Here is a 21,688-nt window from a genome sequence, read left to right as displayed (position 1 = left end):
CACATTCTCCAGTATGATACCCTCCATTCGCATTCATATCGCCGTTCTCGTGTGTGACACGCCTATCCAGCCTATTCTCAGAAAGTATGGCGACTACTTTTCAATATTCCAAGACCTTTTGAGGAAAGCCTTGAAAGACTTGGAAATATCCGAGAAGTTCAAAGATATTATGGTGGAATTTAGTGAACATCAGATGGTGGACAACAACCGATTTCTTGATCTAGAGGACGTCGACGCCATTCTTCTGACTGGAAGTAGTATGTTACCATTCACTTTGATATCCGAATGGGGCAACTAACACTACTTGGTAGAACACGACGCCTGGGCTGATGACCAGTGGATCCGTGACCTCACCGGCAACGTTCGTGAGACTGTTTTAAAACACGAAAAGCCGGTGATTGGGATTTGCTTTGGGCATCAGATTCTTGCTCGGGCACTAGGGGCTCGAGTTGGCAGAAACGAAGCTGGATGGGAGATTTCTGTCGAGAAGCTCACCCTGACTGAGACCGGGAAGAAACTATTTGGAAAGGATACACTGGCAAGTGGAGAAACATCTGGACAAGCTCGGTTGAGGGAAATTCTGATTGGATACAGAGCATTCAACAAATGCACCGGGATATTGTCTTTGATGTTCCAATCGGTTGCGCAAACCTGGCTACAAGTCCAAAATGTGAAGTCCAGGGTCTTTACTTGCCCAATCGAGTGCTGTCGGTACAAGGACACCCGGAATACAACGAGGCTATAATGTCGTGCCTGCTCGAAGCCAGACATGAGAATGGGATGTTTGACGATGAATTATATAACGATGGTTTATCCCGAATGGGTGATTCCCATGATGGGTGGTTAATAGCGAAGGTAATTGCAAGATTCATAGTAGATTCGAAGGCCAAATAACAAAACAAAATGATATTGTTAGAAGATCGAGATAAACACTAAAAGTGCAAGAAAAAATAAGTGAGATAAGCTGTCAGATATGCAACCGCGCCGGCTCCGCGCTATAAATTCCACCTCTCCCACCTTCGGGATTCCACTCTTTTTCTCACCAGATACACAACCTACGCTATGTCAAACCAGATCCGTACAGTCTGCCCCTCAACGCACGAGGTCATTTTTGACCAGCCTGGCACTTCACTCAAAGAAGCTACCAAAGTTGCTGCTGCCTCAAAGCAAGCCTTTGAGTCATACAGAACAACCTCTCTGGAGGATAGAAAGAGCATTGTGAAAAGAGCATTGGATATCATTGAGGAGCGTCGCGATGACCTCGCCAAAGAATTGACTGCGCAAATGGGACGACCCATCCGGTACTGTGCATCGGAGATCAACACTATGCGTCTGCGCGCCGAGTACTTGATGGATATTGCCGAAGAGAGCCTATCTGATCTCCCTGGTCGGCCAGAAGCCGGCTTCCGCCGAACAGTCAAGCGTGTTCCCGTGGGACCGGTACTTATTGCGGGTGCTTGGAATGTGAGTGAGCACTGCTATTGAAGTATCCTCAGATTAGCTCATCAATATGATAGTATCCTTATCTGACTACTGTCAATGCCCTTGTCCCGGCACTTATTGCTGGTAACAGCGTTATCCTGCGCCCTTCACCACAGACCCCGCTATTTGGAAATAGACTACTCGAGGTCTTTACTGAGGCAGGACTTCCGCCTCAGGTCCTTCAGATCATTCACGTTGGAGATCTGGATGTCTTGGATCAGGTGGCACAGATTTTCGAGATCCAGTCTGTCTCATTCACCGGTTCAACTGCAGGTGGGATTAGACTCAGGGAGGCAACCGCCCATCACATCAAGCCTGTTAACCTCGAGCTTGGTGGAAATGATCCCGCATATGTTCGTCCAGATGTCGACGTGAAGCATGTTGCAGAGCAACTCGTCGACGGAGCTGTTTTCAATTCAGGACAGAGCTGCTGTTCCATAGAGCGGGTATACGTGCATGAAAAAATTTACGAGGAATTTGTTCGCGCTGTGCAGGAGGAGCTGAAATCGTGAGCTTGACTACGTTCGAAAGGGAATATCTCTCTGACATTCGAATCAGGTATAAACTCGGTGATCCACAGGATGAAAGCACAACTACAGGCCCTGTCATCTCAACGCAGGCCATGGAGAAGATCACTTCCCATGTCAAAGACGCGATTGCTAAAGGAGCCGTCAACTCTACTCCCCAGAACCTAAGCTTTGAGGTAGCAACCAACCCTCAAACCCAAAAAGGTAACTTTGTCTCTCCGGTTGTTTTGACCAATGTCAACCATACCATGGCTACGATGAAGGAGGAGACGTTCGGTCCTGTGATGCCAATCATGAAGGTCTCCAGTGATGACGAAGCTATTACATTGATGAATGACAGTGAGTATGGTCTGACGGCGAGTGTCTGGACGAAGGATATCACTCGCGGAGAGGAGTTGATCGATCGCATTGAGGCCGGTACGGTGTTCATTAATCGCTGTGACTATCCAAGCCCGGTAAGATATTTTGACAATTTATCGACTTTTCGATGGCTCACTAATGCTAATATTGCACATTAGGACCTTGCCTGGACTGGTTGGAAGACGTCAGGTTTGGGATGCACTCTTGGGCCACGGGGATACGATGGATTTGTGAAGCTGAAGAGCTACCACATCAAGGATGGCTCAGCATGAGTAGGCGGGTTTGAAGATGATTAAATAATGTTGTGATCTAGAACAATTCAAGAAATCTCAATACCGTTATTTATTGGATATTGTGGCCTTTGGCCGTCACTTGTATGCCTCAGCCATAGACGGCATAGACCCTCCTACGTAGGACAACTCTCACCCTCACACAGTAGCCCCGCAACAGTTTCATTCAACTATTCAACTGTCCGATCCGAGCATGTCTCCTACAATTTGAACACAAGAATTCACCATAGCCAGCTCATGAGGTTTGTAATTGGTAACCCCCGGGCCTGTGAGCATCCGTGGGATGCTTTATCCAAAGAGACCCCCACTATAGGTAGCGCGGTCCCGGACCGCGCTCCCTTAGGCCCAAGACCCAACCACTACCGGAAAATGCTTCATGCACTTGAACGCGTGAAGATCTATCTAACAGCTACCCCTCATGCCCCGCATGTTGAGCTCACCGCGCCATCGGGTGGGGTAGTAGGAGCGCGATGGAGCTTTGAACTTGTACCACATTTGTGTGAATTGAGATGACTCGAAAAAGGGAAAAGGGGGGAATATAGCGCGTTGACCCGCGCGGGTGGTCTAATTACCATGTGGACTTGATATCGGTTGGAGCTGCTCCGGTATGGAGATTGTACAATGTGGACTGGAGATTGGAGAATTGGAGATAGGAAATGCTATAAATCCAGGCCGTTACCAAGAGCCCTCTGCAGTCATTTTTATTCATTCTTGTCAACCACCCAAACCGTTCCATTCTCCCTAGCTCCTTCAATCATATCACACACACAAAATCAAAATGGTTGGACGTCTTGAAGGCAAGAATGCTATCATCACCGGTGCAGCTGGGTATGTACCTCTATCCCACTATCCAACCGAACAATAAAAGACAGAACTAACAAAAGCAGAGGTATCGGTCTCGAAACCACAATCCTCATGCTCCGCGAAGGCGCCTCCGTCCTAATGACCGACATTAGTGAAGCAGGCCTAGACAAAGCACTTTCCAAGGTGAACAGTGTCGTGCCCGCCTCAACCCGCACCGGAAAGGTCGAGACTAAAGTCGTCGATGTGTCAAATGAGTCCCAAATCGAAGCAGCAGTCGCTCATCTCGATGCCTGGGGTGGATTAGATATCATCTTCAATAATGCTGGGATCATGCACCCCAAGGACGGAGATTCGGAAGAGTGTCCCGAGGATATCTGGGATCGCACAATGAATATCAATGTGAAGGGCGTGTGGTATGGCTCGAAGCATGCTGTACGCGCATTCCGGAGGCATGGCAAGAAGCGCGCTAGCGTGATTAATACTGCTAGTATGGTTGCGCTGGTTGGGGCAGCGACACCGCAGTTGGCGTATACCGCTAGCAAGGGTGCTGTATTGGCAATGACCCGGGAGCTAGCTATTGTTCATGCCCGCGAGGGATTCCGATTCAATTCCCTTTGTCCTGCGCCTCTCAAGTATGTGATATCTTGGCATTTCCCCGTTCAAACCCTTTGATGGAACTGACATTCAGATAGCACACCTTTGTTGCAGGATTGGCTTGGTGACGATAAGGAAAAGCGCTTCCGTCGTGAGGTGCATTTCCCTACCGGTCGGTTTGGCGAGGCGATTGAACAGGCCCACGCTGTGATCTTCCTTGCTAGTGATGAGAGCAGTTTCGTGAATGCTACTGACTTCGTCGTCGATGGTGGTTTGACAAAGGCATATGTTACGCCTGAGGGTCCGGCGACGGAAGCGCCGAAGAACTTGGCTGCATGAACGGATGGTGACTTTGCTAGGTTGTACATAATATGAGTAACAGGATGACGCTCAACATCATGCAAATGAGATCCATATTTGGTTTTGCTGCATTGCCCGAGAAATATTCCATGGCCCGGCCTCGGACGCAGGTGATTCCCACATTGCTTCGAGCAGTAGAAGTGTTCGGTTCATATTACCAAGACCAAATGTCTCGGTCATGGCATTCAATCGTCCTCGTAGGCAATTCTGTTGGTCGGGGTTGAGAAGGCATGAGCCCACCACAGCGATCGGCCAACAGAGCCCGGAGTTGATGCGCGCACTGGGCGACAGCTCATCCAGGTATGACATGGCTTCTGTCACGACATTTTCCACCATGCCTTTATACATTCCATCTCTGGTGTATTGGAATCCACCTAAAGAGGTGTACAGATAGACGAGTATGGCTTGTTGGAAAATTAGCCCAGCCAGACGGACCTCCGTTTCGACATTGGGATAAGGTGACCAGCGTAGAATCTGGGCTTGGATAGATGCAAACATGGCAATATCATCAGCTGTTGGAATTAGCGCCTGCGTGTCGTCCATGATCCACTGTCGGCCAAGATCGAAGATACACGGGATCAGCAGCAATAGCTCCAGCCAGCAACCGCACAAGTTGCCCACGTACTGAGTCTGAAGTAATTCACGCGACCGTTGTTCGAGATCCAAGTTTAAGAAGATTTGCCCGCTAAAGCGAGCATCGATTGAGATCATGCTGACGGTCGCAGTATAGGTGTAGTATTCGATGACGAAATCTTTCAAGTCTCGTGGAACTGCCGAGTCACTCTGGGCAAGCAATTTGACTAACAACGAGTTGGCGGCGGATAAGTGGTCAAATATTGTCCCGTTCATATCACCCTTTGCTGTCTGTTTTTGTCAGATTGTTGAACCCACTACTTTTGAATCATGGATTTCCTACCTCGGTAAAACACATCAGAAGTGCCCCAACTAGGAGCACGAGGGGGTTCGATTCTTTGCCGTTGATAAAGTCTGTTACTCCACGGCGGAAATGCTGGAGGGCTTTTGAGTAGTGGCTGTGGGCAATTGTATCCGATTCATCTCGTGACCGAAACGCGCGGTGAGCGGCGCTTTGAGTGATTACCAGCTGCAGCAGCAAATCACTAGAAAATGCCAGGGGTACAATCTGTACCAGGAAGGGGTTGACAGGCGTGGAGCCATTTGCCATGCAGTCGGCTGTTGTGGCCACGTAATGACTGAGAAGCTGATAAGACTCAGCATCATATCCAGGCATCATGGATAGGCTGCGCGGCAGCACGTTTCCTATTGAGAAAGAGGCGACAAGAGAATCACTGGAAATGGCAGTCCTGGTAGACGTTGACACTTGTCGTCGATTATGGATCTCCTCATGCAGCGTTGTGTCTTCAAATTGGTCTCCGGTAGTCACCGAGTGCCCTGAACTCGAAGAAATCGATGGCGTTCGGTGAGTTGAGGGACTCCTAGGCATCGCCATTTCGTGAATTTCTTCGGAAATATTCGCTCGGCACTCATCTACAGTAGGTGCTTGAGTTTCGTCCTCATGGCTGGGATCTCTCTTGCCAGGTACATCTGGGGGCCACTGGCAGCCCAGGTCATTGCGCTGACAGCCAGCACAGATTGGATGTGTCTCGTCGCATTTCTTCTTGCGACGCCTGCAGGTCAAACAACCTGTTCTTACTCGGACAATTCGCTGCACACGTCGATCTGGCGGCATCTTTGATTAGAGGAGATCAAAAGAAGGCAGGAGATTAAAGGATCTCAGCGCCAATCTAACGGTTATCTCTGGGTAGAGATAAGAAAGTGTGGGGTAAGCCGAGCCGGCCACTTCTATTCCCGAGCACGTTTAGAGAGGTTTGTACAAAAATGGGTTTGATGGGCTTGATGGTTTGAATGGTTTTAATGGTCTTGATGGTCTTGATGTTCTTGACAATCTTTCTAATATGAACCTCTTTAACTGTATATCGAGCTTCGTTCGGCAGCAAATGATCCATCGCCACAGTATTGCATTTATCTAGAAAGCCCCAGACCTCAGCTTCCTTATGCCACAAATCGTTATATATGCAGCACTCTAGCACGGACTTTCACAGAACATTTCTGGAAAACTCCGAGTCTGATCCTAAGTTATTCCCCGGCAACTCAAGGGTCAGCCACGAACTATAAACCAGCGGTCTAGACTCGTTAATATAAGAAAAATGTAACGTAAATCGGACTACCGAAAACGATCGGAAATCGGACATCCGAAGATACATAAACACCGGCATATATTGTATAGATCAATCATAATGTCTCCAGCAAATCTGCGTGATCCCGGGATAGCAGCCTGTTTGTATCGGACATAAAACCAACACAAGTGTCAGCCAATGAAAAATATCCCGGAACCGGGAGAACCCTATACCGGCTTCCCAATGTGGCATATGGTATTGGCGATCAGCCATCGCACGTGACTTATGTGCCGAAGACCCGACAATCAACACCTGAGGCTGCAAACGGAGCCACGAAATACCGCTTCTCCCCACATGCACACTGCCTTAATGACAACCCAAGACGGGTCAAGCCGCCGGTATTCAGGAAAATTTGTGATAAACAAAGGGGCAAATGGGGTCTGGCCAGGGGTCATCCGTGTCAAGCTTTGGGTACCAGCCAATCACTATGCACAATATTCCAAACTGGAGAGCTGTGGGTTTTCTTCTGGCGGTGTTAAGGTCCTTCCTGCTTTATCACCGTTCGCAATGGTTGGAATATGCCGGCTTTCTGCCTGATGGTTTTTTATTGTGGCTATTGATTTGATATAAAAACGTTCCCCGCTGTTGCAGTCTGGTCCTTTTTCTCTAGGGAATCAATCAGTGTCGCGTGCCCATCTAGTTGGCTTCATATATTAAAATTTTTCAGTCCTTTCCCCAATTATTCTCGATTGGTTCTCCGCATGAGCATCGATAATGTCGGACCATAAAGAATCTGGCTCGACTAGACCACAGTCGGCATCAATATCCAGTACCGATTCCGAGTTTCAGGCATCAAGAACGCAGTCACGATCTCAGAGCTTGGCTGGTTCTCTACGGACGAGGCTACGGTCTCTGTCAAATTCAGGAATGACCCAGGTAGATCGAGTTTATTCGGGTCGACATCTCAATGACCAGTCGGTATACCACAGCGATGAGTTCGATGGGTCCGACGATGATGAGCCGTCTGTCGGAAACGAGCATATGCCCGATATCATTCAGGAAGTACGGAACGGGATTGTGAACGAACGCGATTTGGATCTAGAAAGAGCCGATACTGCACAGCCTGAACTGGAGAAATCAAGGACATCAAGGTCGAACCGGTCTCGTCACGACCCAAAACTGGTAGGTTGTTCCATGTTCCTAAATCTGCATTCGATATTAAGTTGTACAGGTACAATGGGATGGCCCTGAAGACCCCGAGAACCCAAAAAACTGGAGCAGCAAGAAGAAATGGGCTGCTGTCATCACCGTATCACTATTCACCTTCATCTCGCCGGTCTCTTCGTCAATGGTTGCACCGGCACTGCCATCACTGGTAGCGGACCTCAAAGTCACAGACGAAGTAGTTTCACAACTTATGCTCTCAATCTTCGTTCTAGCCTACGCTGTTGGCCCATTATTCCTCGGGCCATTTTCAGAGATCTACGGCCGAACCATCGTTCTGCAACTCGCCAACCTCTTCTTCCTAGTCTTCAACATCGGGTGTGCGGTCTCACGAACGAAAGTCCAAATGATCGTCTGCCGATTCTTTGCTGGACTAGGAGGCAGCGCCCCGCTAGCAGTAAGCCAAGCCGCAAAACTCCGCTCAAGAAAAGCTTATATCTAACCACATCTAGATCGGCGGCGGGGTCCTTTCAGATTGCTTCCGGGCTGAAGAGCGCGGGAAGGGGATTGCAATCTACAGTCTTGCACCACTCCTAGGCCCAGCCCTTGGCCCTATCGCAGGAGGCTTCATCGCCGAAAACACAACCTGGCGCTGGGTTTTCTATTCAACCTCAATAACCGACGGCCTAATCCAGCTAATGGGCCTCTTCTTCCTACGCGAGAGCTACGGTCCGAAGATCCTCCTCGACCGCGCCGTCCGCCTGCGCAACGAAACGGGCGACGAATCCTACCAAACAGAAGCAGAGCGCCAAAATAAGACCTTACCCGAAGTCCTGCGCAGCTCGCTCATCCGTCCCTTCCGCCTCCTCCTCACCCAGCCAATCGTCCAAGTCCTCGCCCTATTCATGGCCTACATCTATGGAATCATGTACCTCGTCCTCTCAACATTTCCCACCCTCTGGACAAGCCCAAACTATTACAACGAATCAACTGGCATCGGCGGCCTGAACTACATCTCTCTCGGACTAGGCTTCTGGCTCGGCTCACAGATTTGCGCCCCGTTAAATGACCGTATCTACCGCCGTCTCAAGGCCCGCAATGGCGGTGTCGGAAAACCGGAGTTCCGCGTCCCGCTGCTCTTCGTCGGCGCCTTCTTTATCCCCTCTGGCTTGTTCATCTACGGCTGGACTGCTCAGTACCACTGCCATTGGATCGCACCGAACATCGGTGCTGTACTGTTCGGTACTGGCAATATTATTGCCTTCCAGTGTATCCAGACTTATATGGTTGATACCTATACACGGTTTGCGGCTAGTGCGCTTGCTGCTAGTGCATTCCTGCGCTCGCTAGCTGGGTTTGGGTTTCCACTCTTTGCACCGTATATGTATAGTGCTTTGAACTATGGGTGGGGAAATAGTTTGTTGGCGTTCGTGGCTATTGTCATCGGGGTGCCAGCGCCAGTGTTTTTGTGGAAGTTTGGGGAGACGTTGAGAAAAAAGAGTACTTATGCGGCTGGCTAGGTCCTTCTGAGTTTTTTTAACATTATTATGCTTAGAAGGGGTTTTTCAATCGGCTAACTCAATATTTAATTCCTTTGCTGCGAAAGTAAGAAGCTATGGCGAACACGGCTGTTTTTTTGGCATGTGGCCGAGATTGTCTTCATGAATGCCTCGGGCCCTATAACTGATACTTTATACCCCTGGTTTGTTTGATTCAAGACACGGAATTTATGCCGAAGCACATGTAAGTTTTCCTTGGTTTGACTCTCCTAGACTTTCTCTAGTCGGTGCTCGATCTGCAGGGGTTTCCAAGGTCCTCGTTAGTTACGAGTTACGACACACAAATTGGAGGTTGAATCTGAATGGAATGCCATCGTTAATTCGACCAGCTTTGCACCTAAAACTCAGTGTAGAATTATATATACGATATTGTCAAGCCTTATTTACTTTCCATCTTCACATAAGGAGACACTAATACTATACTGTGCTGATGGTAGACTGTAAGGGCAAGAGGGGACATCAAAGGTATTTAGATCCGTTACAACAATGTTTAGATAAAAGAAAGATTTTATGGTAAAAAGTATGTATTCAAATCGAATGAAATGTCGAGAAAAGAGAAAGAGATCGTAGAGCAGACTATTCACATACTAGTCTGCCCGCTTTCCCGTTAGACACAGGGGGGGTATAGAGATTCTATGGTCACATGATAATATGAGATCCGAAACAGATGATTAATTCGATTCGCTCCGCGAATCTCACTCGGCCGACATCAACCAAGGGCAACTGACGATTGGAGCTTTTACTCCTCGTGCTTGGTATCGCCATTCTTGGCCTCACTGCTGCTGCTCATGGCAGTCTCGGCCTTCTCGGCCTCAGTGTTGACCTGGAGGTCGGAGGTATCGAGACCCAGTTCGTTCTGGAACTGGGTAATTTGGGCAATGGTGAGCTTGGGCATCTCCTGTGCGACCCGGTAAGGCCACTTGCCCTCAACGTGGGCCTTGGCGAAGATGATGTCAACCTCCTCGAGATCACGACCGGCGGTCTCACAGTAGAAGAACCAGGCGAAGGGGATGGCGATAAAGTTGATAAGCGCGAAGAAGAGGTAGATACCCCAGTCGGACTGGTTGGAGAACACAGGAGTGAACATGACGACGGCGAAGTTGGTAATCCAGTTCATGCAAGTGGAAGCGGAGGCGGCCTTCGTACGAGTACGGAGGGGGTTGATCTCCGGGGGGTAGATCCAGGGTAGAGGCAGCGTAGTAAAGGCGAAGAAGCAGATGAAGAGGAAGATACCGACAATCGCACCCTTGGCGTTCTGCGAGTTCGACCTGACGAGACAACCCATGGTGATCATGAAGCTGAGACCCTGACCGAGGAAACCAATCAAGAACAGGTTGCGGCGACCGACCTTCTCAATCATAAAGAAGGATGGGATAGTGGCAAGAGCGTAGACGGTGGCGAAAACACCTCCTAGAACCAGGGGAAGCTTGCCCTCCATGTGCAAGTTCTGCTCGAATAGCAGGGTCGAGTAGTAGATAGCGGCATTGCAACCAGTGAATTGCTGGAAGAACTGGCCAGAGCAACCGATCGCCATACGCTGGAAGTGCTGAGTCTTACCACCAGTGAAGAGGACACGCCAGCTACTAGCCTCAAGACTCTCCATGGCCTTGAGATCAGCCTTCATCATGTTGAAATCGGCAAGCACATCGTCCGCATCGACAGCACTATCGTTGAGCTGCGCGAGAACCCTGAGGGCCTCCTCATCGTGACCCTGCATGACGAACCAACGAGGCGACTCGGGCAGCATAAGAGCACCACCAGTGACAAGCGCGGCGAACAGAATCTGGAAGGCGACGGGGAATCGCCACTGAACGGAGCTGTCGACATAAGAGAGACCGAAATCAATCCAGTAGGCGATGAAGGTACCGACGGCGATGATAGCACCCTCGAAGCAGACGAGGAAACCACGGTTGTGAGCGCGCGAACACTCTGACTGCCAGACGGGGATAGTCGCGGTATCCATGCCGTTTCCAAGACCAGAGATGACACGTCCAATAACGAACTGGCCCAGTCCCCAGTGGGGACCGAAGGCAGCAGTAGAGATAACTGTACCGATGATCATGAGGATACCACCGGCTACCAGGAGAGGAGTGCGGCCAATACGCTGACCGTACATCATTGTGAAGATAGCACCAAAGAAACAACCAAGTTCGTAACAGGCAGTGACTGCACCGCGCAGGACGGCGACGTGTTCAGAGTCACCATGGAGAGGGGGGAATTCCTTGGTGAACTGGTCACCAGAGATGATACCGGACATCAAACCCTGATCATATCCGAAAAGTGAGAATCCAACGACGGATGTGAAGGTGATAGCAAGATGGAGCTTCTTGCCCCGTAAGCCGGAGGTTGTGGTCCACATGATCAACGTCCTCTATTAGATGAGAGGGAAATACCAAAGCGACATAAGAAGAAAAAGGAAGCTCAGACACCGGGGGGAATGTTTCTGTACCTTATATGCATTCAGTGCGCATGTCCATTGGGTTAGTGCCAAGAAGAGAAAAGTTCGGAGTGACATCGGCGGCGCTTCAACATTGGATAGGCAAGTCTTGCGACCCGCCGTGGGGGCCCAGGAGGGGCTAAGGAGGGGGCCAAGGGCCAAATGAGTGGGGTTGCGGGGATGCAACAAGCAAATCTCGCGGTCTGCCAAGTGCTCCGAGCGGCGTGTGTTTACCGTTTTGGGCCTTGGGTTATCTATCTCACTACACTAACTGAGCAACGTTACATGGAATGGCGTATATTCGTTAAGATAGCAGGCTTGCTCGTCTTCTTATTTTCTCGTGGCTTTTGTGGGGGGTGGATCACAATTCCCGGGGGGCGTCTGGAGGCGTCTGGAGGTGAGCGACGATACTTAGCCGGAAAGGGAATCTTACCCGACCCTCCACGACCTCCGCGGCCAACTCCACGACCTGCAAGTACTGGGGGAATAAGAAATTAGAGGGGGGGGAAGGTGGGTCAGGGGCCGAGGATTTCATTGAATGGCCATTCGTCGACCGCAATTGGCAGTCCATTGGTTTTTCTTTTTCGCACGCTCGGTGCCGATTGGTGTGGCCCGAATATTACGTATTCCCATGCTTCCAACGATCTCGTGAAAGTTTCCTTTTTTCTTCGGAACTGCGTCGTGCCCGATGCCCCGGCCGGTTACGGCGACGGGTCAGCCGTGGACTGCAATAATTTCCCGGGGTTCTGAGGGGATGCCGTCTTGAGCAATGATCATCGGGATCACGAGCCATATTCTTCTCCATATTCTACTCCATACTCTACTCCATACTCCGTGGTCACATGAGAACTGTGGGATGTAGACTAACGGCTTGCGGACTCAACAACAGAACGTCCCATCTACGGGGTATGAGTATGCCCGATGCAGCCCTTCCCGAAGACACCATCCCGAAGAAGCATCCCGAGAACCATATCAAAGAGAGTCAAAAAATTGGGGAGGAAAAGTGGGCGGACCCATTCGCCAAGATGATTCCGCATTAGGAAGGGATAACCATGTCAAAGACAGCGGATTTCGAAAACTTTTACAGGTCAACCACACTTCCAAGATCAGGATATTTGCTTACTCCTTCTTGGCTCATCAACCAAGCCTTCCAAGTACATTTCCAAGAAAATTCCAAGAAAGCGAAGCATTTGACAAGCATAGCTTGGTTATATGCCTATTCTGGCCATACTTCGTACGCCGTATGGGAGAAAAAAAAAATTATTCACCTGGGCCCACACAAGATTTCGGGAAAACACTGAAAGTCAAGCGGGCATTATCGGGCACTTCACCTCCGATTTGATATCTTCGCCAGTAAAATCTCTGCTCGTCGGGATATGAAAATAATGGAACCTGGATTGGTAGACGTGCATGTGAGTAGGGAGGTACAAGCCTATATTAATTTTCCTATTGGACCAATAACACAATTCCCCGAGTGGTTGTACATGTAACATGGGCGAGACAGCCCTCGGTACCTGAGCGAATCAGAACATGCGCTCTGTCCGCGATGATGCCATGTTAGATTTGAGTGCAACGTACATATCTCTTGGCACCCGTTAGGCGTCGTCGCTTAGGAGGGTCCCCGACATATTGTACGAGACGAGGGGGAGCCGATACTTCGCGGGAGTGCAGATCACGGCAAGGCCGTTCATAGTCCAAAGCGAAACTCCTAAAACGTCATAGTAAAGCGCCTTCTAAGTATGTGGCGCTTCGAGGGCCTTGGCGTGCCCCCTCAAGTTCCTCGTGGGAATCATGGGAAACAGATTGCCATGTGGCCAGCAACTCTCCGCAAAACTTCCTTGAGATCTGAGAGACCTCGGGTGTTACTTGGAAATGAATCCCACTATCCCTGATTGGTTTGTGTAATGTCGATCTCCGTTGAGATCTGGCAGATGTGAAGCCAGATTGATCAGGGTAGTTTGAGCTATAGCAATAATGTCTGTAATTGGATTATGGTAAAAAGAAATCATTGAAATACAGAGGTTTTATCGGGTCGGCATTCAACTTTGGGCAATGCGTCAAAGAGTATTTCAATAGTAGTTTCAGCACTATCTGAAAAGTATCCTGCCAACTCTACATGAGGGCATCGGCGGTGTGACATCAGTCCATAAACGGTCAACGCGCTTGGACTGCACCCGCCCATATTATATCAAAAGCATATCAGAAAGGAGAAAACCAGCTTTGAGATAGAGGGTCGTTTCTACACTGTTGTACTCATTTTATTATCGATCTGTCTATCTTAGATTCTGTCGTTCAAAAATCGGAGGATTATTAGTGGAGATTGTGGAGATACATATTTCCTGGGGTAGAGGTAAACTGGGGATGCCCCCATACTCATCAACATAGTCTGTAGATCGTACATTGGAAGAAAGTCACAACATTCGGATCTACAATGATTATGACAAAATCGAAGAACTATTTTAATGTGGTAGAACAACATAGTATTCAATCAACTTTTTAAACACTAGGGTAACTGCTTATGTTCACATCTGACACGGTAGTGACAGTGTATCATATATATATATATATATATATGTCGATTATTGGTTCCCAGTGATACCAGACTGCTTCTTACCGTGCTTCTGTAAATTATTAGCATTAGAATCATCAGAGGGAAGAATGGGAAGGCTCCATACCAGAGTACGCGAGTACTTGATGCCCAGGTTGTTTCCACTGGCCTCGTCATACGGCACAGGACTGGTGTAGTCGCGGGTAGCGTGAAGACCGTGGTAGGTCTTCTTCACGACCTTAGCAATACCATTACCAGCAGAGCACTCGCCATCGGTGAGAGGAACGGGCCACTTGGCGGAATAATGCGAGTCAGACAGGGGGCCAGGGTAAGTCTGGTTGAGGTAGGCACTGCTGAGATCCACTTCCCAGTTGACGTAGCCGGTCCTTTCAGCGACAATGTCCAGCAGGTTGGCGCCACAATCCCAGCGGCCAAGCGATGGCAGACCCCAGTTAGCGGACAGGGAGGCAATGATTGAGTAGTGTGTGTAGAAAGTGTCGTCGGTGGTACCCTTCAGGTGTTGGGGGACAGCGCCTCCAACCAGGACGCTGAAGACCCGGTTGGGGTGGGTGTAGTTGCCTGACTCGTCAAAGGTGAGCAACACCAGGCTGTTCTTGCTGAAGTATTCGTTTTTCAACAGGGGAGGCAGGAAGCTTTCGACCCAGTTGCCGGCCACACCGATGTTGGTATCGTGAGCGTCGTTGGTCATGTTCGGTGTGATGAACATGTGTTGGGGAAGGCGGTGGTGTTCCAGGTCATCGTAGAAAGTGGTGAAATTCTTGATTTGACGCGGGCGCACGGCGTCGTTGGTAACCGAGTCATACAGAACCAGCGGGTTGTGCTTGCGCACGTACTGGTTCGCGCCGCTGAGGGGGTACCGCATGCCCTGGTAGCCGGCATAGGGCATGTCCTCTTGATACTCACCCCAAGCGATATGCCTGGTATCAAACAGATCGGCAATGGTTGAGACATTGGCGGGGATCTGCAGGAAGTCGTCACTGTCCATGCCAAATGTGTCACCACCGGCAGAAGCACAGTAGTTGGGTTCCGAGGGGTGAGTGACGGCAAAGTAGTTGGTCAGGAGGATACCCTCCTTAGCCAGCTTGGCCAGGTTCGCGTCTGCAGCAGCGGTTTCGTAGTCCTGCAAAAGGGTGAGCACGTGGTCATTGCTCGTTATGCAAGGGGGGGACCTACCGTGTTCTCGAGCCAGATGTTCACAAATCGATCAAAAACCAAGCCCCTCACGTTTGACACAGGAGAGTAAGGCCGGGCTGTAAGACGGTCTGCATCGATTTCTGCCTGAGTCGGGTTCACTTCAGTGGTAGTCTTGGCCGCAGCCAGGGCCAGGGCCCCGACGACCGCGAGAAGAGTCTGCTTGGTGAACATATCTGGGATCGCTGTGATGAGATAGACAACAAAGGAGCAGATCGGTGGGTCGAACACGCGATCTTATACTCCAGCCAGCGTCGGAGGCATGACATTCCCCCCATCGGCAAAAATGCGCTATGTTACACGGCACTCTTAACCGACACCACGTTGTGATCGATGCAGGGCTAACTGGCTGTATTTCCAAGCGTTTTTTTCTCCCGAGCTGTCAAGGCTTGAATAGAACTGACCTGAAGAAATTAGAGTCCGAAATCAAGTTGATTTGATTGGATGAATGGCAGATAGTGGACCGGGTACCTGCCCGCCGCTGGTCCCTGCGTTGCACGTTGTTACTGTTCGTGCCCTCACTGGCTGACCCCCTACGCTCACTGGCCCGCCCCGGTCAGGAACAGCTCTGGGCTGACCATACACTCACCTTCCTTGAGCAACGTGATCACTATATATTAATTTGTATAGTAATTTCTAGATTGTTAATAAAAGCTTTTGCCGAGGAGGGACATATGCTTACCTCTTCTTGGCTCAGAACTACATAACTCAAGTACGGAGTATGTGTAGTATTACAACAATAATGATAATTTATACTTACTGAAGGGGAGATTATCATAGACACCAGCAACACTCATGAGTAATTCTTATATTTCGTCCTTGCTTGGTAACATGACTGATGTTTAAGGTGAGCTCGGTATATAGTACAAAAAGCACTTGGTTCGAAAAGTAGACAATTCAAAGCCGGTTAGATATATCATCTAGATGATTCGTGGATGCCACGGGCGAGGAATTATGCCATTTGGCACTTAATTTTCACTGGTTAATACTACCTGACCGTATTTACTACGAAGCATTCATGGATATATATATATATCAGGATGCTTATCTTCTAAGTTGGCTATGATAAATATGTTACCACCATATGAATATACTCTTCAGAAGGGTTTTGTCTAACCTCTGTGGTAGGAAGAATACTTCTACATCAAAAAGACAACTAGAACGAGAAGGCCGTTTAGACAGCCGACTATTCTCGTACCCGTAGCTCTCGCCTGTACGTGCAAAGATCGCGTGAGTCGGGAAGGACCTTGGATTTATTTTCTTCTTTTGTTTCTCCATGAATATAAGGTTCGAGGCTATTTGGTAACCAATGATACGACAAGGAAGAGAATAAGAGCTACAGTTTGTGAACGAACTGCTCTGATTTAAGTTAGGCCTGAGACAAACAGGCACATAAACTTTAATCCAACCTCTAACTCCGTACTTATGCGTGTATGCCCTAAAAATTGGTGAATCTGGATCTTCTCATTAACCCTTAACACAGCGCACCACGGCTGTCATGCCAATCCTAAGACTATGGGCAATTTCGATGGCTCTGGTGAAGGCTATGAAGCCGAAGCATTGTAGAATAGCTGAGCTTTTGCTTAGACCCACATACTTTTCATCAAATTCAAATATATGGTGCTTTGACTTTGACTTCCTTTCAACTCTATCCAAGTAGAGCTATGGTGGAGTTGCTATGTGTATGGTGATAGGGAGCTATATGACACTAAGAGAAGATTCACCGGAGTTTGTTCCTTCGGTTTCAAAATACTTATAATATGGAAGGGAGGATAGATTGTTTTCTCTTGCAGGTCACAATAGTCCGTATAGCTTCTTTGCTGTCTTAATCTAAACGAGTCACCGAGGTTCGCAAATACTTGTAGCTTTAACAGCATGTGCGCCGCGAATATACAGAGAAAAAAATTCACATAAAAAAATACCAATCCTTTGCTCGTTATTCTTGACTCAATGACTATTACATTGTTATCTTGACAGGTAAAAAAAAACAACAGAAAGAAAAAAATTAATGGCACCATCAATTAGGAGAAAGCGGCACGCGGCTCGTTCTCCGCCGACATTGGGCCAGACTTGAGCCAAGAAAAATCCCCTGGTGACATGCGGAGGGTGAAAAGAAACGAAATAAGATGAGGACACCAGGGAATAACGTGCACGCCGGGAGTAAATGTTTTTTTACACAGAAAGACCGCTAACACCGTTGTTGCTCAAGATTTACTCAGGCTTCTTGCCAACCATGAGGTACATGGGGGTGAAGAGGTTTTTCTCAGCACCTTCGACCAGACAATCAGCAGCCAAGGCCAGACTGTCGGCGGTCTTCTGGGAACCCTTGGGGAAGAGACCGATGGACTCGCCGGCACCGACGAAGCGGTGGGCAAGGCCACGGCCCCACCAGGTCATGCGAGCGATGGTGAAGAAGTCCCAGGCCGAGCCCATGTGCTTGAAGGAACCCGCCAGCGGGTAGTACCAGGGAATAGGGTCGGGACGGGCAGCGAGATCCTCGTGATGCTTCAGTTCAAAGCCAGCGTTCTTCATGGCTTCGAGACCCTCGGAGATACGGACCATGTTGGAGATACCGTCACCCTGCTCGATACCGAGACGGATGCGACGGTGCTCAGGATCATCGTTGTTATAATCGTCGGTCATGAGCCACTCGTACACAGCGAAGGTACCACCTGGCTTCAGGACACGGAAAATCTCGCTGTAGACACCGACAAGCTCGGGGGCGTGAACAGTGGCTTCAATGGCGTAGACGGCATCAAAGCTGTTGTCGGGGAAGTTCATCTGCATGAAGTCGCCCTTGACGAAGGCCATCTTGTCCGAAAGACCCTGCTTTTCCGCGTAGTGGGTAGCGCGGTCGATCTGGTAGTCGTTGTTGTTCAGACCGGTGACGTGAGCACCAGTGAACTTGACCATCTCGCGAGCAGGGCCACCGACACCACAGCCAACATCCAGAACCTTCATGTCCTCTGTGATACCAGCCTGGAGGGCAAGGTAGTGCTCGTGACGGGCAATGGCCTGGTGGAAAGGCTCACCGTAGGCGAAACGGCAGAAATGGAACGAAGAACCCCATCCGTACTCGTAGAAGTCGGTAGCCAGGTTGTAGTAGCTGTAAGAGAATCATTAGTATGAGTCGCGTTGATCAATGGGGGGTTTCCAAACGTACTGTCTGGTCAAGGTAGCATATTCAGCCTTGCGGGCCTATAACACAGAAAAAGTTAGCGATAAGGACCAATTGTTTTGGATGCCTACTGCCATACCTCACGGGTCTCGGGTGTCTCATCAGCGGCATTCTGGTTGTCCCAATGCTTGAAGTACTCATCGACGGCGGCCTTCTGGGCGGCGGCGTCCTTTCCGCGCATAGCAGCAAGACCACCCTGGGCCTTGGCTGACTTTCCATGCAGAGCCTTGTTGAAGGCAGCGTCACGCGCCTTGTCCTCACGTTCCAATACAGAGGGAGCCATGTTGAAGGAATGAGTCGCAAAGATTAAAAGGGGTAGAGTAAAAGGAGGCAAAGGCGTCAATTTCCAAGAATTTCCTCGAGAAAAAGACAAAAAGACAAGGTAAACCGAGATTGGAAATACCACAAGAGAAGCGAAGCAAGAGAGCACAATTGAAGGGAATGGATAGCGACTTGGAGAAGTAGGAGAAAGGGGAAATAAATAAGAGTCGAATCCCAAGCAACTTTTTGACAATCCAAAGTGGAGAGCCAATCAGGGGGTTCTTCCGAACGACTAGACCGAGCCTTAGTGTCCTCCGGGGGGCAGATTGGGGAGTGGCCACACTCTCTTTCCCTCGCGGGACAGCAAGTTCCGGCCTGTGGCTGAGTCGGACGCTGTACCTCCCGGTGGGAAAAATGGTGACCTGAGGCACATAATCACGTGATACACTAGCCACATTGTGGCACACGCCACTTCTATCAATCTTGATACTAGCCTTGGAAGCTCTCACCTCTCTCCACTGACCCATACTGTCCGATATGCCTCCTCAAATCAAGCATGATTTGAATCGATCCGGCTGGGAGTCGACAGACTTTCCCTCCGTTTGTGAGAACTGCCTTCCCGAAAATCCATACGTGCAGATGATCAAGGAAGATCATGGCGCAGAGTGCAAGATCGTAAGTCTTTTTTTTCTGCTCCCCCGAGGCTAGTTCATAACCACATACTAAATATTTAGTGCACGCGACCATTTACTATCTTCCGTTGGAAGGCCGATCGGACCTCCCGCCAAAAGCGATCCATTATCTGTCTCACATGCGCGCGCCTGAAGAACTGCTGTCAATGCTGCATGCTAGATTTGTCTTTCGGTCTTCCCCTTGCCGTCCGTGATGCTGCTCTCAAAATGGTCGCCCCAGGACCGGAAAGCTCCATCAATCGCGAGTATTACGCGCAGAACAACGAGAAGGAAATCGAAGAGGGACGCGGCGCTATTGAAGAATACGAAAAGACAGACGACAAGGCTCGTGAGCTTTTGCGACGCCTTGCAAACAGCGAACCGTATTACCGCAAACCCAGACGAATCGAAGCACCTGCCGAGGAGGAGAAAGCGGAGGAAGGCACGGCGACAGATCAACCACGAACAAACAGTCGGTATGGAAATGGACCAGGTCCGGTTCGCACCAGTGAAAGCCGCGCCGGAAACCGCCTTCCAGGCCGGGGAGGACGAGGTGGTGGCCGTGGTGGCCGCCCATTCCCCAGTACCACCCAATTACCGCCATCGGCTGCAGATATTCTTCCCCCTAAGGATCCCAACGTCACTTCCTTGTTTATTACAGGCGTGGAAGACGATCTCCCTGAACATGCGCTTCGCACATTTTTTAGCGAATTCGGCCAGCTCCGGTCGCTTATTTGCTCCCACCGCTCCCATTGTGCTTTCATCAACTACGTCAACCGTGCGGATGCCGAAACCGCCGCCAACCACTGCCAAGGCAAGGCCATCATTCAGGGCTGCCCTCTACGTGTTCGCTGGGGAAAGCCGAAGCCACTGGATAATTTGGACCGTGAAGAGAGAATGCAAAATGCCCGCGAGGGTCGCCAGACCGTGGCATCGGTTGCCAAGGGTAAGCAAGCAGATCGACAAGCCATTACCTCTGCAGGCGAGGGTGCTAGCCAGGAGAAAGCTCAGCCTCATGTTATTGCACCACCGCCCGGATCGGGTGAGATCCAATATGCCAGCATGAATGGCGATTGAACAGACTTGGGCGGATACCATTAAATTAAATTGAGGGTTCGGAGCGGGCGTTACCAAGGATTGTTATTCTATGCAAATCTATGTACTTCAATCGAAAATACCCCGAAGACGCCAACGATAAAAGAGTCGGGTATCTTATAATACATGTCCGGTCACTGTCGTAGCTTATTTTACTGTTTCATATGCCGTCAATTTGACATATGGTCGTAGACTTGGCTTCGACTCTGAATAGACTCGGAGAGTGCGCTCAAATTCAACTGAGCATGATGGCAGGAAGTAGAATCCTATCATGACGAGCAAGCCTTGTGGATTTTCACATTCTGATCGCCGATTTTGACAGAGTCGTTATCACCGCGTTCAATCTGGTCGTGAATATTGAGTTCTGTGGATCAATCGCTCGTTAGTAAACAGTTTGAATGAGTACACAAGTACCAAACCACGAAATGCAATCGCGAGATTAAGAAACACCTACCCCACTTAGCAGCTTCATCTCCCTGCTCTCTCGAGCCCTGGACGATGTTGTGGCGCAGGATATCCGCAACCTCAATCCCGTGCTTAATTTGCATTCCAGTGTCGACAGCGGACCGACGGTTCTCCTCAAACTTCTTGCGAACTTCCTGGCGCGCAGCGATGAAAATTGGGGGATCGTCTATAGCGGACGTCAGTATGAACAGATGCCTCAGTGACGGTTGTGTTGGTCAAACGAACTATGGAAGGCCACCCGGGTAGACCGGAGAAGTTGCCGATAGACACCCTTAGCAGCAGCGGCAGTGGAGGTGGCCATAGTGAAAGGCGGAATTGTCACAGAAGTATAGACGTGGGTGTTTTTAGGAACAGGCCGGGAAGCAGGTGGCAAACTGCTGTAGATGATCCGCACGAACAATGAGATAGGATAAAGTTAGAGGGTGGTGCTGTAGATGCGATGTAGAAGTTGTAGTTGTCTAAAGAAGAACGCAGATTGATCAGACCAGAAAATTTGAATGTACAAGTGAACAGAGAAAGGAAGCA

The 21,688-nt window shown here is 49.5% G+C and overlaps 10 protein-coding genes across 10 annotated transcripts; 5 read left to right on the top strand and 5 right to left on the bottom strand.

The window, feature by feature from the left end:
• Nucleotides 1-13: 13 nt before the first annotated feature.
• On the top strand, nucleotides 14-745 carry LCP9604111_2518 (type 1 glutamine amidotransferase; the record flags this gene model as incomplete). Its single annotated transcript, XM_039070004.1, has 2 exons — nucleotides 14-257; nucleotides 312-745. 2 exons carry the CDS (start codon nucleotides 14-16, stop codon nucleotides 743-745), a joined length of 678 nt encoding a protein of 225 aa, XP_038931270.1.
• Nucleotides 746-1,062: 317 nt separating this feature from the next.
• LCP9604111_2517 (aldehyde dehydrogenase family protein) lies at nucleotides 1,063-2,641 on the top strand (the record flags this gene model as incomplete). The annotated part of the gene is made up of 4 exons (XM_039070003.1): nucleotides 1,063-1,464; nucleotides 1,518-1,990; nucleotides 2,041-2,464; nucleotides 2,528-2,641. The coding sequence occupies 4 exons, from the start codon at nucleotides 1,063-1,065 to the stop codon at nucleotides 2,639-2,641; spliced, it is 1,413 nt and encodes a 470-aa protein (XP_038931269.1).
• A 796-nt stretch (nucleotides 2,642-3,437) lies between these two features.
• Nucleotides 3,438-4,396, top strand: LCP9604111_2516 (oxidoreductase, short-chain dehydrogenase/reductase family; the record flags this gene model as incomplete). Its single annotated transcript, XM_039070002.1, has 3 exons — nucleotides 3,438-3,487; nucleotides 3,547-4,095; nucleotides 4,156-4,396. 3 exons carry the CDS (start codon nucleotides 3,438-3,440, stop codon nucleotides 4,394-4,396), a joined length of 840 nt encoding a protein of 279 aa, XP_038931268.1.
• Nucleotides 4,397-4,453: 57 nt separating this feature from the next.
• Nucleotides 4,454-6,125, bottom strand: LCP9604111_2515 (Zn(II)2Cys6 transcription factor; the record flags this gene model as incomplete). The annotated part of the gene is made up of 2 exons (XM_039070001.1): nucleotides 4,454-5,281; nucleotides 5,334-6,125. The coding sequence occupies 2 exons, from the start codon at nucleotides 6,123-6,125 to the stop codon at nucleotides 4,454-4,456; spliced, it is 1,620 nt and encodes a 539-aa protein (XP_038931267.1).
• A 1,375-nt stretch (nucleotides 6,126-7,500) lies between these two features.
• On the top strand, nucleotides 7,501-9,257 carry LCP9604111_2514 (MFS transporter; the record flags this gene model as incomplete). Its single annotated transcript, XM_039070000.1, has 3 exons — nucleotides 7,501-7,755; nucleotides 7,805-8,194; nucleotides 8,250-9,257. 3 exons carry the CDS (start codon nucleotides 7,501-7,503, stop codon nucleotides 9,255-9,257), a joined length of 1,653 nt encoding a protein of 550 aa, XP_038931266.1.
• Nucleotides 9,258-10,035: 778 nt separating this feature from the next.
• Nucleotides 10,036-11,655, bottom strand: LCP9604111_2513 (sugar porter family MFS transporter; the record flags this gene model as incomplete). Its single annotated transcript, XM_039069999.1, has 1 exon — nucleotides 10,036-11,655. One exon carries the CDS (start codon nucleotides 11,653-11,655, stop codon nucleotides 10,036-10,038), a length of 1,620 nt encoding a protein of 539 aa, XP_038931265.1.
• Nucleotides 11,656-13,179: 1,524 nt separating this feature from the next.
• LCP9604111_2512 (putative acid phosphatase) lies at nucleotides 13,180-15,667 on the bottom strand (the record flags this gene model as incomplete). Its single annotated transcript, XM_039069998.1, has 5 exons — nucleotides 13,180-13,247; nucleotides 13,312-13,341; nucleotides 14,348-14,354; nucleotides 14,409-15,422; nucleotides 15,476-15,667. 5 exons carry the CDS (start codon nucleotides 15,665-15,667, stop codon nucleotides 13,180-13,182), a joined length of 1,311 nt encoding a protein of 436 aa, XP_038931264.1.
• A 2,037-nt stretch (nucleotides 15,668-17,704) lies between these two features.
• On the bottom strand, nucleotides 17,705-18,954 carry erg6 (sterol 24-C-methyltransferase; the record flags this gene model as incomplete). Its single annotated transcript, XM_039069997.1, has 3 exons — nucleotides 17,705-18,599; nucleotides 18,657-18,691; nucleotides 18,751-18,954. The coding sequence occupies 3 exons, from the start codon at nucleotides 18,952-18,954 to the stop codon at nucleotides 17,705-17,707; spliced, it is 1,134 nt and encodes a 377-aa protein (XP_038931263.1).
• A 515-nt stretch (nucleotides 18,955-19,469) lies between these two features.
• On the top strand, nucleotides 19,470-20,680 carry slt11 (Pre-mRNA-splicing factor ECM2; the record flags this gene model as incomplete). The annotated part of the gene is made up of 2 exons (XM_039069996.1): nucleotides 19,470-19,607; nucleotides 19,667-20,680. The coding sequence occupies 2 exons, from the start codon at nucleotides 19,470-19,472 to the stop codon at nucleotides 20,678-20,680; spliced, it is 1,152 nt and encodes a 383-aa protein (XP_038931262.1).
• A 287-nt stretch (nucleotides 20,681-20,967) lies between these two features.
• On the bottom strand, nucleotides 20,968-21,464 carry LCP9604111_2509 (LYR motif-containing protein; the record flags this gene model as incomplete). Its single annotated transcript, XM_039069994.1, has 3 exons — nucleotides 20,968-21,062; nucleotides 21,153-21,329; nucleotides 21,389-21,464. The coding sequence occupies 3 exons, from the start codon at nucleotides 21,462-21,464 to the stop codon at nucleotides 20,968-20,970; spliced, it is 348 nt and encodes a 115-aa protein (XP_038931261.1).
• Between the last annotated feature and the right edge of the window lie 224 nt (nucleotides 21,465-21,688).

The sequence above is a fragment of the Penicillium roqueforti genome (genome assembly GCF_015533775.1).
Source record: "Penicillium roqueforti strain LCP96 04111 chromosome Unknown scaffold_03, whole genome shotgun sequence".
Classification (NCBI taxonomy): domain Eukaryota; kingdom Fungi; phylum Ascomycota; class Eurotiomycetes; order Eurotiales; family Aspergillaceae; genus Penicillium; species Penicillium roqueforti.
The sequence above is the reverse complement of the archived record's forward strand: the minus strand, read 5'-3'. Positions and strand labels throughout refer to the sequence as shown.